The sequence below is a fragment of the Bubalus kerabau genome, chromosome 4 (genome assembly GCF_029407905.1).
Source record: "Bubalus kerabau isolate K-KA32 ecotype Philippines breed swamp buffalo chromosome 4, PCC_UOA_SB_1v2, whole genome shotgun sequence".
Lineage (NCBI taxonomy): Eukaryota > Metazoa > Chordata > Mammalia > Artiodactyla > Bovidae > Bubalus > Bubalus kerabau.
Genome location: NC_073627.1, coordinates 42,825,285 through 42,839,746, shown reverse-complemented (window position 1 = coordinate 42,839,746; position 14,462 = coordinate 42,825,285). Strand labels below are relative to the sequence as shown.

The 14,462-nt window shown below is 39.5% G+C and overlaps 1 protein-coding gene across 1 annotated transcript in view; it reads left to right on the top strand.

The window, feature by feature from the left end:
• The window catches only part of CPD (carboxypeptidase D), a 71,335-nt gene extending 58,373 nt beyond the window's left edge, over window positions 1-12,962 (top strand). The window contains exons 15-21 of the mRNA XM_055577043.1: window positions 135-266; window positions 3,271-3,366; window positions 3,473-3,537; window positions 4,772-4,903; window positions 6,308-6,493; window positions 7,131-7,230; window positions 8,786-12,962. Of these exons, the coding sequence (XP_055433018.1) occupies window positions 135-266; window positions 3,271-3,366; window positions 3,473-3,537; window positions 4,772-4,903; window positions 6,308-6,493; window positions 7,131-7,230; window positions 8,786-9,012 (938 nt within the window). The 3' untranslated portion in view covers window positions 9,013-12,962. The remainder of the gene's footprint in view (window positions 1-134; window positions 267-3,270; window positions 3,367-3,472; window positions 3,538-4,771; window positions 4,904-6,307; window positions 6,494-7,130; window positions 7,231-8,785) is intronic.
• Window positions 12,963-14,462: the final 1,500 nt, after the last annotated feature.

Sequence of the window (14,462 nt, the reverse complement as noted above, 5' to 3'; positions counted from 1 at the left end):
TATGGTGTAATAAAGTATTTACAGATTTTGTAAGTTAACCTTTTGACTATGTTCAAGTAGGGAATATTTTCTTAGCTGCTCATACTAAAAGTTTTAAAACTCCGTATTTTATGTTTGACTTTTCTATTTTTTAGGTAATGCCTCCCAACCTGAGACTAAAGCCATCATTGAAAACCTGATTCAGAAACAGGACTTCAGTCTTTCTGTTGCTCTAGATGGTGGTTCGGTGCTGGTCACATACCCGTATGACAAGCCAGTGCAAACAGGTATGTAGAATTTTACTTTACATATATAGCATTTAAGCTTAGATAGGAAATTTCAAATTTCAATTAGGTAATGTCCCTTCTGAAACTTTTTAAAATGGTGAGCCTTTGAGCACACTGCATGAATAACCAGCCTAAGAAGACTGTACACCTGTCAACAGTTCAAACAGTTCCTTGTGGGAGGGAGCCTAGCTTCAGTTAGTGTAGCCATCTTGTCACACCTGTTCAGTTCACTCCATAAGCATTTATGGAACAGTTATTATATCTGTAGATACTGGAAATACAAAAGTGAATAAGACACAGTGCTCGCCCCAAGAAATTCATATCATCTGACTGGTTCCAAATAGGAAAAGGAGTACGTCAAGGCTGTATATTGTCACCCTGCTTATTTAACTTATATGCAGAGTACATCATGAGAAACGCTGAGTTGGAAGAAGCACAAGCTGGAATCAAGATTGCCGGGAGAAATATCAATAACCTCAGATATGCAGATGACACCACCCTTATGGCAGAAAGTGAAGAGGAACTCAAAAGCCTCTTGATGAAAGTCAAAGTGGAGAGTGAAAAAGTTGGCTTAAAGCTCAACATTCAGAAAACGAAGATCATGGCATCTGGTCCCATCACTTCATGGGAAATAGATGGGGAGACAGTGGAAACAGTGTCAGACTTTATTTTTGGGGGCTCCAAAATCACTGAAGATGGTGATTGCAGCCATGAAATTAAAAGATGCTTACTCCTTGGAAGGAAAGTTATGACCAACCTAGATAGCATATTCAAAAGCAGAGACATTACTTTGTTAACAAAGGTCCATCTAGTCAAGGCTATGGTTTTTCTAGTGGTCATGTATGGATGTGAGAGTTGGACTGTGAAGAAAGCTGAGCACTGAAGAATTGATGCTTTTGAACTGTGGTGTTGGAGAAGACTCTTGAGAGTCCCTTGGACTGCAAGGAGAGCCAACCAGTCTATTCTAAGGGAGATCAGTCCTGGGTGTTTTTTGGAAGGACTGATGCTAAAGCTGAAACTCCAGTACTTTGGCCACATCATGCGAAGAGTTGACTCATTGGAAAAGACTCTGATGCTGGGAGGGATTGGGGGCAGGAGGAGAAGGGACGACAGAGGATGAGATGGTTGGATGCCATCACCGACTCGATGGACATGAGTTTGGGTGAACTCCGGGAGTTGGTGCTGCAACTCATTGGGTTGCAAAGAGTTGGACACGACTGAGTGACTGAACTGAACTGAACTGAACCAAACATTGAAAGTGAAAGTGAAAGTTGCTCAGTTGTGTCCAACTCTTTGCAACCCCATGGACTATATATAGTCCATGGAATTCTCCAGGCAAGAATACTGGAGCGGTTGTCCCGCAACACAGACAGATTCTTTACCAGCAGAGCCACAAGGGAGTTGTGCTGCACTAGGAAAGTATTTAAATACTTATTTAATATAAGTGTTAATACTTTAAAATAAGTATTAAATACTTATTTAATATAAGTATTCCCACCACATGAATACTGGAGTGGGTAGTCTTTCCCTTATCCAGTGGATCTTCCTGACCCAGTAATCGAACCAGGGTCCTCCTGCATTGCAAGCGGATTCTTTACTAACTGAGCTACCAGGGAAGCAATGGTACTGAATTCCCCTCTCCTGCTTTAAACTGTGCCTGACTGATTGCACCTTGTGGGGAGTTAAACAGTTGCCTGTTGAATCTGCCTGAGGCCATTGTATGTAGAGATAATTTGTGTCGTTTTCAATACATTTTCAGGCTTACAAGGAATGTTGTAATTAGGCCACAGTTGCCTCCAAATGTAGTAAAACATACCAAAATAGGTTTGTGTTTTTATGCAGTGACTTGTTAAATTCACAGTGCCTTTTAATATAAGAAAGTTGCTTCTCTCCTTGGTCAGATTATTCTGGGGTGAACAGACTAGAGTAGTTCAGTCGCTCAGTTGTGTCCAACTTTTTGCAACCCCATGGACTGCAGCACACCAGGCTTCCCTGTCTGTCACCAACTCCCAGATTTTGCTCAAACTCATGACCATTGAGTCGGTGATGCCATCCAACCATCTCATCCTCTGTCATCCCCTTCTCCTCCCACCTTCAGTCTTTCCCAGCATCAGGGTCTTTTCCAATGAGTCAGTTCTTCACATCATGTGGCCAAAGAATTGGAGTTTCATCTTCAACATCAGTCCTTCCAATGAATATTCAGGACTGATTTCCTTTAGGATTGACTGGTTTGATCTCCTTGCAGTCCAAGGGACTCCCAAGAGTCTTCTTCAACACCACAGTTCAAAAGCATCAATTCTTCAGCACTTAGTTTTCTTTATAGTCCAACTCTCACATCTGTACATGACTACTGGAAAAATCATATCTTTAACTAGATGTACCTTTGTTGGCAAAGTAATATCTCTGCTTTTTCATATGCTATCTAGATTGTCCGTAACTTTTCTTCCAAGGAGCAAGCACCTTTTAATTTCATGGCTGCAGTAACCATCTGCAGTGATTTTGGAGCCCAAGAAAATAAAGTCTGTCACTGTTTCCATTGTTTCCCTACCTATTTGCCAAGAACTGATGGGACCAGATGACATGATCTTAGTTTTTTGAATGTTGAGTTTTAGGCCAGCTTTTTCACTCTCCTCTTTTACTTTCATCAAGAGGCTCTTCAGTTCCTCTTCACTTTCTGCCATAAGGGTGGTGTCATTTGCGTATCTGAGGTTATTGAGATTTCTCCCAGCAATCTTGATCCCAGCTTGTGCTTCATCCAGCCCAGCGTTTCTCATGATGTACTCTGCATATAAGTTAAATAAGACAATATATAGACTTGATGTACTCCTTTCCCTATTTGGGGTGAACAGAACCATGTACTTAATTATAATAACTCCTTAATCAACTTCCTCGAGGCACAAGATTTACTCGAAGGAAAGGAATGTGATTTCTGTGTCCATGAAGTTGAACTTGGAGAAAAATTCTTTCGATTTCTCTGCTAACTTCTGAATTTTTCTTTTTGTAGTGGAAAACAAAGAGACTCTAAAGCATCTGGCATCTCTTTATGCAAATAACCATCCATCGATGCATATGGGTCAGCCCAGTTGTCCCAATAAATCAGGTAGGTACTTTCCCTACGCTTTGTTACTGTTGTTGCTGTTTGGAGAGAGGAGGAGGACTTGCCTTATATGATCTTATTGACCCTACAATTCTCAATGCTTTTATAGATGAGAATATTCCAGGAGGAGTAATGCGTGGAGCAGAATGGCACAGTCACCTGGGCAGCATGAAGGTATGTTTTATAGAATACAGTGAGAATGGGATTGTAAATATGTACTGGACATGGAGTGAAAGAATAGGTGGCTTTTCTGATACAGTGAAGTGAATGAACTCTGCTCAGTACTGTCTAATAACCTAAATGGGAAAAGAATTTGTCAAAGAAAAGATACATGTATATGTAGAACTGAACCACTCTGCTGTATACATGAACTAACACAGCATTGTTAATCAGCTCTACTCCAATATAAAATAAAGATTTTTTTAAAAGAGAAGCAGCCTAAGTTAGTTAGAATATGAGGTGTAATGGAGAGCAACAGAGGATAAGAATGGAAACAGAGTTTGAGGCTTTGAATACTTTGTTTTAGTAAGCAATGGGAAGCCATTGAGCTTTTAAACAGGGATATGGTGACATGATCTGAGCTGTGCTATGGAAAAATCAATCTCTTAACAGTGGGTTAAGATGGTTTGGAGTAAAGAGAGACTGTGGTGCAGGGAGACTGGTTTAGAATAGCCTAGACAAGAACAACTGAAGGCTGAGATTAGAAAAGTGGCAATGGGAGTGGAATCAAGGGATGAAGTTTCAGAGATACTGTAGAGGTGGAATTCACCAGAGTTGGCAAATTCTAGGTGATAGCAAGAAATGAAAGACAAAAGATTTCATATCCGTGTGATAAAATGAGTTATTGTCATTAACTGAATTGAATTAGGAAGAAGAATTTTGGTAGTTGGGTGAAGGTGGAAAGTTAGGTTTTGGAACTTGTCCACACAAGTAGTTCCTACCTAAATATTTGCTATATTGCTGTATGGTAGGCTTGAGCCTCCAGTTTGCGGGTATCAGAGAGCAAGTACTTGTGATTCTGCCTCTAAGAACTTTGAAAACAGCAGTAACAGCAATGAAGTTCTAGGATTTAAAGGGAAGCTGACACTCTGCATGTACTTTTCATTTATTCAACAAACCATAACAACAACCCCTCTACCAACCAGGCACTGTAGGAAGCACTGGAGATGTAAAAATGAATTAGACATAACCCCTGGTCTTAAGAATTCTCTTAGGAGTAGACGTGTTTGTGACTGATTATAATACCAAGGGGTTTATTTATATTTGCTGTGAAATGCTTTACAAATTCTTTGTTTACATCAGCCAAGTTGTCTTTTTATTCCTTTCATTGCATTTGAGCATTACAAAGCCCCATTCTTACTTGTGCTTACTCATCTTCCTACATTTGTTTGTGAATTTTATATTCCAGGATTATAGTGTCACCTATGGCCACTGTCCGGAGATCACAGTGTATACAAGTTGCTGCTACTTTCCTAGTGCAGCACAACTCCCTTCGTTGTGGGCAGAAAATAAGAAATCTCTTCTCAGCATGTTGGTGGAGGTGAGTAATCCTCTTTTAGAAGCAAACTGCCAGAAGTATGTTCAATGGAAACTTTTATCAAAACATTTTCTTCATCTCTTACCAAAATTTTTGTGTTATTGATTTTATTTTTTAATAATTTTATTTATTTTTATTTATCTATTTCTGGCTGTGCTGAGTCTTCATTGATGTGCAGGCTTTTCTCTAGTTGGGGCAAACAGAGGCTCGTTTTCATTGCAGTGTTCGGGCTTCTCTCTGCGGGGGCTTCTCTTGTTGCGGAGCAGGGCTCTAGGGCATGTGGGCTCAGTGGTTGCAGCTCCCAGGCTCTAGAGCACAGGCTCTCAGTAGTTGTGGCATGGGGGCATAGTTGCTCTGCAGCATGTGGGATCTTCCCAGAGCAGGGATCAAACCCATGTCTCTGACATTGACAGGTGGATTCTTTACCACTGAGCCACCAGGGAAGCCTCAATATTATTTATTTTAAATGATGTAGAAAGGAGAGTTTTATTCCTTTTCTATTGTCTAAATAGGTGCCATGAGTTCACATATCTGCTGTATGATGAGGTAATTTAACCCTGTGAGATGTCGCAGGTTCTTCCATTGGAATATCACACAGTGTTACTCCTGAGGTGGGAAGTAAAGCATTCAAGGCATAGGAGATTTGGGTTCTAACATTTTAGGCTTGACTATATCAGAGTCCTCTTTTCACTTATTTCCATCGCTGTGCCTCTGCAGCAGTGAAAGAGTAGCAAACAAGGTCAGAGTTGGTGGGGAGGGAGGAATAAGCCAGCCTTCTGGAGGGGTTTTTTTTTGGGTTTATGTCATGTCTCAAGCTATTGCCCCTCGGATATCTGGCATCATGAAAATGTTGACTAAAAAATTATTCACAGCCTAAACGTTGCAAGTTATGTTTTATTTGGTGAGAGCTTTTAGGACTTAAAGCCCAGGAGGCAGCATCTCCAGTAACCCTGAAAGAACTGCTCCAAGGAAGTTGGGGAGCAGCCAGGATATATAGGAGTTTTGCAACAAAGGGCAGGTAGTCTTAACATCAAAAGATTGTTGTTAATTAAAGAAAACCAGATATCTCAAGTTAAGGAAGTTAGCCATTTTCTATACATGGGAAGATGCAAGAGTGTGAGCCCCCTTGAGATCATTCCTTTGATATGCACCTCAGCTGTCTGGGGCCAGTATACTGAGTTTTCACATTCTGAGTTTTCTCAGGGCTCACCATGGGGAGGGGCTGCAGTCTGTTGGCTGCTAGAAGGCAAGTAGTCTTCTGCTTCCTAAGTTCCCTCAGGGCTTACGAGCTCCCCATCTGCTGTGGCTACAATCGCTGCTGACTGTGACATTCTTTGTTTGCTGATATGCAGGCAATATTTCCATTTATCAAAAACACAAATTTATATTTTAAACATTTTTTTTCAGGTTCATAAGGGAGTTCATGGATTTGTTAAAGATAAGACTGGAAAACCAATCTCTAAAGCAGTCATTGTGCTCAATGAAGGAATAAAGGTACACACAAAAGACGGAGGTTATTTCCATGTACTGTTAGCCCCAGGTGTCCATAACATCAACGCCATCGCTGACGGGTATCAGCAACAACATTCACAGGTAAGAAACTCAACTTGAGTGGTATAACGTAAATTCTTGTTATTCATAATACTTCTAGAAACAGGAATATATATATGTTAGATACATATGTTAGTTGCCTAGTCGTGTCCAACTCTTTGCAACCCTGTGGACTATAGCCCACCATGCTCCTCTGTCCATGGAATTCTCCAGGCAAAAATACTGAAGTGAGTTGCCATTTCCTTCTCCAGGGGATCCTCCCAACCCAGGGATCAAACCCAGGTCTCCCACATTGCAGGAAGATTGTTTACTAGCTGAGCCACCAGGGAAGCCTAAGAATACTGGAATGGGAAGCCTATCCCTTCTCCAGGGGATCTTTCTGACCCAGAAGTTGAACCGGGGTCTTCTGCATTGCAGGCAGATTCTTTACCAGCTAGCTACCAGGGATTAAACTTCTGTTTAACATTAAACTCTTGTTAGGAAGCTTGTGGACCATCTCCTGATTATGATAGTTATCTTTCTATCCTTTAGCAACAAAAGGAAATTTTTGTAGCATTTTGTATTCTTTAGATGACAACCAACCATCTCCTTGGTTTGCTGTAAAGGCCCTAGGAACATAGAGTGGATATAATATACCTTAAGTAAACTTTTTCCTCATTCTTGCACTTTATCTTCCTAGGTCTTTGTGCGTCATGATGCTGCAAGTTCTGTGGTAATAGTCTTTGACACAGATAACCGGATCTTTGGTTTGCCAAGGGAGCTTGTGGTAACTGTATCAGGTAAATTTTCGGTAGTTGAACTTAAAAACTCATCCTGACATTTCAGGTTGAGAGTGGATCAACTCCATAATCATTTGAACCTTCTCTACTGTCTCCTACTTAAACATGATTTTCCTAGAATACTTTCCTGGAATATTTTCCCATATGTTCTCACAGCTTGCCCCTTCCCCATTTTCTGGTCTATATTCAAATGTCATCTCCACAGAGAGGCCTTCCTCCCTGATTACCCTAGCTAAAATAATGCCCTGTCTCTGCCTCACATGTTTGGGTTAAAATACTTCTCACTAGCTGCCATTACATTATATGTTTAGTCATTTATTTGTCTGTATTTGATCTCCCCCACTAAAACATGAGCTTTGACAGGAAAGGGCTTTTCTCTGCCTCCCCAGTGCCTAGAACCATGGGTGGCATGTAGTGGGTCTTAAGGAAGAGCCACTTCACTGTTGGTTGAATGAATGACTTGCAAAGAAGTCCTTTGGACTTTGACTTATATTAGTTCTGTTTTTCCATGATCCTGGAAGGAGGGAATATTTGTTTCCTCCAGGATTAATGTGCCATTGCTTGAATTACTGAAAGTTTAAGAAGGAAAAAATGTGGTAAAACAAATACTCTGCTGTATTGTATCTTTGGGCACAAAGAACCTTGGTTTATTTCTAAGGAGAGCTTGAACCTGTTAGAAAATGACCAAGTTTTATTACAGGGTGTGTTGGGGAGAGATCCTTGGTTGAGAGAGAGTGATATTTTGGAAACATGAACCAGATAAAGCATGAATCACAAAGTGCTTAGAAAGACAGAAGCTGGGATCCAGTTTAAATCTGACTCTGCCACCTATTTGCTATTGTGCCCTTAATTTTTATTATGATTTTATTAGTTGTATTTTATGGTCCTTAGACTCTTATTCTGATCAGATCAGATCAGATCAGTCGCTCAGTCGTGTCCAACTCTTTGCAACCCCATGAATCGCAGCACGCCAGGCCTCCCTGTCCATCACCAACTCCCGGAGTTCACTGAGACTCACGTCCATCGAGTCAGCGATGCCATCCAGCCATCTCATTCTCTGTCGTCCCCTTCTCCTCCTGCCCCCAATCCCTCCCAGCATCAGAGTCTTATGTAAAAATATTTTACATAAATGAGGGATTTGGAATGAGATGAAAATTTACCGGAAAGGAAAAGTAGAAGTCATTGATTGATTTAAAAAAGCAGGTTGCACAGCATTAGCCATAGTTCTGCATTGTGGTAAAAGAAAAAAATATATTTGTATACATATACACATGCATGAAGGAAAATCCAGAAAAAATATGCACTAGGATTGTTATCAGGATAATGGAAATGTGAGGAAGTAGAGTTTGGGGTTTGGGTTTTTAGTATTTGGCTTATCTATAGTTTTCTAATTTTGTGCATAATACATGTTACTACTTCTATAATAATAAAAGGTTGTTTTTAAGTGCATGAAATAAATAAATGAAGGGAATATGCTAAACAGTGCCATTGTAAGCAGCTGCTTATTTGCATCCTTCAGCTGTCGCTCCAGTCACGTGATGGTTCTGTTTGACAGGTGCCACCATGTCAGCATTGATCCTCACAGCTTGCATTATCTGGTGCATCTGCTCAATCAAGTCTAACAGACACAAGGATGGCTTTCATCGGCTCAGGCAGCATCACGATGAGTATGAAGATGAAATTCGCATGATGTCAACTGGCTCCAAGAAGTCTCTCTTAAGCCATGAGTTCCAGGACGAAACAGACACTGAGGAGGAAACATTATATTCCAGCAAACATTGAAACACACGCCTTGCATCTCTCCCAGCATAAGTACCAAGCAAAGTTACAGTTCTTTTTGGGAGACACTGCATCAAGGAGAGAGACTGTCTTGTTTCTTCAAAGAGCTTTGGGAAGTTAACTTGCTAAATTTGTATTTTCTGTGAATTTGGCTGCGGTTTTGAACTTCCCCTCCTTAAAGTACTCTTACCTTTAAAAAAAAAAACCTGCTTTCTATTTATGCAGCAGAGATGGGACAGCCACTTGGTTTTTCTTTTATAATTTAAGATGAGCTGTTTGGAGCTTATGTTGCAACTGCACAAAGCCAACTAGTGGATGTTGTCTTTTGCACATCAGGTGGTTTACTAGTGGCTTTAGCTTTTTCTCTTTATTTTAAATGGCCAAAAGAATCCAGAAACATTAAGGCAGGGACAGCAGTCAGAATCTGACATAAAGCTTTAAAAACTCACTTTTTTTTTTTTTTTAACCTATTGAGAAGTACTTCTCTCTAGTTATTGAATAGCTGGAGTTTCTCTTATTATTCAGGTTTAATGGAGGCTGAATTGATTTTGAAACTTATATAGAGCATTAGGAAATGAATAAATGGGCTTCTGTATTGGGCTTTCTACCTGTTCCAAGGCTAGATCAGAACTGGTGGGCTGTGCTCTAAGCACAGAGGATTTCTCTACCTCTCTTTAAGGTTTAGCAAAGTTCTAAACATCCCCATTTTAAGGGATAACTCATTGACTCTGTTGTAAAAAGATCTCAGTGTCCACTTGAGTAGAGCCAAGAAGGAGATCTAGCAAAAGCTAAAACTCATGTTGCCTATCTTTTAACGCGGTAAAAACCCACAGGTGCTGTTGCTTTTATCTGTGAAGCACTAGTTTATTCTAGGAATGCCTAATTCTCTAATACTTCCTAAATTCGAACCTTTTTTCTATGTTGTACACTTAGGGTTTTCAGATGACCTGGCAATCGACAAGATCTGACTTCTACTGAAAATACCCGGAAGTATGGAAGAAACCTCCTTGCACATTCTTAACCTACATTTGAACACAAAATATCTACATTTCATGTGCAGCCCAGGCCGGCACCCTCTCATAGCATCCTGTTACTGAAATAGCTTGGCCAGCCTTATTCATAAAGGCCTCTGCAAGTGATTGGGTTCTTTGTCCTAATGTTTCATTTGGCAGTCTCTTCCTGATCAACCAATTTTGTTGAAAGTTCAGTTGAAAGCACTTAAATATGGCTCCCTCTATTAAAAAACAAACAAACATTAACACCATAGTGAGAAAGTATCATCTTCAGTGCCACTGAAGTTATTGCAAACGCCTAAAAGATTTGCATTTTACTGTGTCTGTGATATTATGCTATTCAATGGAAATGATGCTTTTTTGTGAGTATGAGTCTTACCAATGATCTAACAGTTTAATATGTTGGAATGTTTTAACGGCCAAGTTGCTGCTGAACTTGTACTAAATCAGGGGATCAAAAAACTTGCTCTCATCTTTTCAAGTTGAATTCTATATCATTCATGTATCAGTCATCCCAAATCTTTCATATGGAGTGGTTGACCACCCACCTAGGTCATTCAACCCAGTTTCCTGAGAAATGTACCCAAAGTATAGCTTTACGCAAAGAGATCTGGTTTAGCAGGAATAATGGTCATGACATTTATTGCTGAGTATCTGTAGTCTAATTTGGGTGGGTCAGGGTTAAGCCCTTCCAGTATTAACTCTGTTATCAACACAACTCTCAGTTTTGAGCCCTTGCCACCCTACTCTCAGTTCATTCACCACATGCACAGAACAGAGGTCACGAGGTTCTGGAACTTAATGAAATATACATGATTTAGTTTCTTCTGATAATACTTTACATTTTCCTTAAGGGGATGATGTGGTGGCATTGCTCTTTTCAGCTTTATTTTTAAGAGTGCAAAGTCAGAAAACCCACAAAGGGCCTGCGAGTGGCTGGCTCCACTTGGGACAACTGCAGGTAGAAGGGAAACAAAGTTGACGAGACAACCTTCAACTTTATTAACATTGGTCTTCACTAGAGGATGCCTTTTAAATTCATTTCTCTCTTGAATGAAACAGATCTTTCACTGTACACCACAGTGACTGGAGTCCATGCCTTTTCAGCATGTGTGAAATATTTTTAGAGATGAACATACAAATAGTTCTTTTAATAATGTTTCCTGAAAGGAAAGCCAAATTCTGCTATTAATCTTGAACTTCTAATGAATTTCTAAATGATGCATTGCTCTGGAAAACAAGGCCGTCTCAGCCTGTGTTACCTGTTAACATGAATGTACAGGATCATGACTACTAAGACTGTGTTCTCTGCCCTGCTTGGTCTTTTATTTGTGGATCTAATGTAATTAATATTAGACCACATTAACTGCTTAAGGCATTGAAGCCATACGGCATGGGGAATGCATTTCTTCAGTATTTCTCCTAGAGACTTTCCATTTCCCTGGAGTCATGGAGGCAAGTAAGTATCACAGTATTAAGAAATTTGCCCAAAACCTGAGTTGTGCCTTTTTTTACTCACAAGGCGGTTTTTTATTTTTTGTCCTGGTGATCAGTGTGTAAGCCTTCTTCCCTCGAAACTCCTTAATAAAAGCAAAGTGATTGAGTAGGTCATGTTCAAAGTGTCTGCCTGTGTAAATGCACTTGTACTGATTATACAGTTCAATAAGAAGAACTCAAGTTGATTTCAGAAGGAAAGGCCCTTTGGTTTTGATGTATTTTGCTGAACATTTGAGTAGTGGTTGGGACCCCATCCAGTTGAGGAATGCTTACAGTTCTCTTTGAGGGAATGTGCTTTGGGACTTTGTCATCCTCCAGAAAGGAAACAGAATGTATATTTGGCCCAGTGTGATTGACTGGTTAACCTTTGGTAACTTTCACCTGAATGAGATTTGCTGAATTAATGAGTATTGAACGTAAAACTAACTATGAGTTGGCAAATAAATAAAAGGTAGTGCTGATGACTGAGCTTATTGTGTTTCTGAGTTAACACCAGGTTACTCAGTATAACCATGACCTGTTCTTCTATTTCCATTTATTCTCAACAGTAAATCATTTTATTTTCCTGTGGCCAGAAATGCACTTGTGCCAGGTTTTGTCCTTGCTGTATTAAAAGTTTTTGGCTGCAAATGCCATCATAGTGCCCTAAGTTATGGTTCTCCAGCAGAATCATTTTTAACAGTAGCAACTTTAATGTTACTACCAAAATTCCACTACGGTCAACGTTCAGTGATTTTCTAGCTAGCAAATTTTTGATAAGTATTTGGATTTCTGATTTGCTGTAATTAAAGCAGATTTTGGGGGGTGTGATTAGAGCCCTTGATAAATGTCAGCTAAACTTGGATTTCCAGTTCAGTAAGAAATATTTCCCAATACCCAATTCTCCTGTTTTTAGCAATAATTCATGAATATTTCACTTGACTTTCAGAATATTATCCTAGTTGATTTTGATTTGGCAGAATCTATTGTGAAATTTGAAAACAGGCTACCATTTTGAGGCAGTTGGATATAAATTCTATAAATGTGTATTACTCTGGCTTTTATGAATGGCATACCATGAGTGTACAAGCTCATTCTGTGCTGGCCATGCTGCAGATTTTCTGGAGGTATGACATAGTGGTATTTTTCTACTCTCAGATTAAAAATCAACTTTTCACATCTCCACTTTTTCAGAGTGACATTCCCCAGCTCCAGAACAATCTATAGCTATATACATGAGGTGCCCAGGACTCCTTCATCTCAAGTGCTTCAGTCTTTGGTTTATTATCATGCACTGTGCCTTCAAAACGAAATTTTTAAAAGGGACTTTGAAGCTGAATAGTAGTTAAAAAAAAGTCAATCTGTGTAATTTATGTGAAATCTAACTGTAATGAGGTCCTTCCTGTTTTTTATATGTAAACAGATCTACTAATCCTGTATAAAGGTTATTTTATGATGTCTGTCTTTCTTTGTGTTTTGTCTCATAATCTTTTTTCAAAAGCAGTAGACCAGAAAAGGTTATTGTCTCAATTCAAAAGTTATGGATTTAGTGTTTCTACCTATTCCAGGGGGAAAATAGTACCAAAGAATACAGGTTGTTAGCTGCAGAGTGTTTCTGTCTTCACGAATTGGCTTAACATAAAACTATGTTTCTGGAATAATTACATAATAGCTACAGGTCAGCTAGATTGATGTGTGAGTCTAGTCATTCCACAAGGAACATAATAAAACTGGCCATGGAAAGGTTTATGTATCCATCTCAAGCTTGCTTGTTCTAAATTTGGTTCTTTTCATAGATAAGCAGAGTTAGAGTAATATGTTCTGGCACTTTTAGACACAGTGTAATGAACTTAAAAGCCCCTTTTCACTTAGCAATGATTTGTTGATACTGTTGCTCTAACAGGAATTGAGAAAACAAAGTTATATTAAAAAAAAAAAAAAAAGGGCTCTGCAGGAATTCATACTCCAGGCCAGAGAATAGAAATGGAAATAAGCTGTACTTCTGTTGTGACTGGTTCCTCTAAAAAAAAAAGTCTGCTATGGAAGCGGTACAACACAGAGTTGAGCATGGACTTCAGAGCTGAATCAGTCTCCCATTGACTCTTGGCTCTGCCACTTGCTTCCTCTGTGACTTTGTTTTGCACAAGCTTAACATTCTCTCAGTTTCTCTACTGGTTAAGGAATAATACCCAATAGAACTATAGTGGGAATGAAGCAAAATGATATTAGCAAAGGGCCCAACATTGTATGTGACTCAGAAATTGAATGACCTTGGTAACCAGTATCCTTTGCTGTTTTCTGATCACTTTGAAAGAAAGTTATTTTAATCACATATATGAACAAAAGATGGGTTTACAGGTGGCCTTTTTAATTTAGAAGAAATCCCTAGACATGAATACTAAAAATAAAAACTTCCATTATGTGGTTCCATAAGTTGTATATAGCACGGCTTGTGCTGTGCTAAGTCGCTTCAGTCGTGTCTGACTCTCTGCAACTCTATGGACTGGGTAGCCCACCAGGCTCTTCTGTCCATGGGATTCTTCTGGCAAGAATACTGGAGTGGGTTCCGTGCCCTTCTCCAGGGGATTTTCTTGACTCAGGGACTGAACCTGCATCTCTAAAGTCTCCTGCATTGGCAGGCAGACTTGACCACTAGCGCCACCTGGGAATGGCAGTAAATTTTTAAATTATGCCCAATGCTTCATATTTGGTTTTAAGTAAAATTAGATTATATTTATGCTTACTCATTGAAAATAGCCTTACTTAACTGCTGCGAGAAATGAACAGTAATGGTGGTTCTCTGTCCCCCAATATTTGAAGTATTTTCCTGGATTTTTGGAGTTTTCTCAGAAAGAACAAGAACCTTTTGGTTTATGTCATAAACATTGAGGTGAACATCCAGATCACTGAAAACATCGGTGGCAGCCTAAGCTACCTGTCTCCCATTATTTCACTGGAAAATAA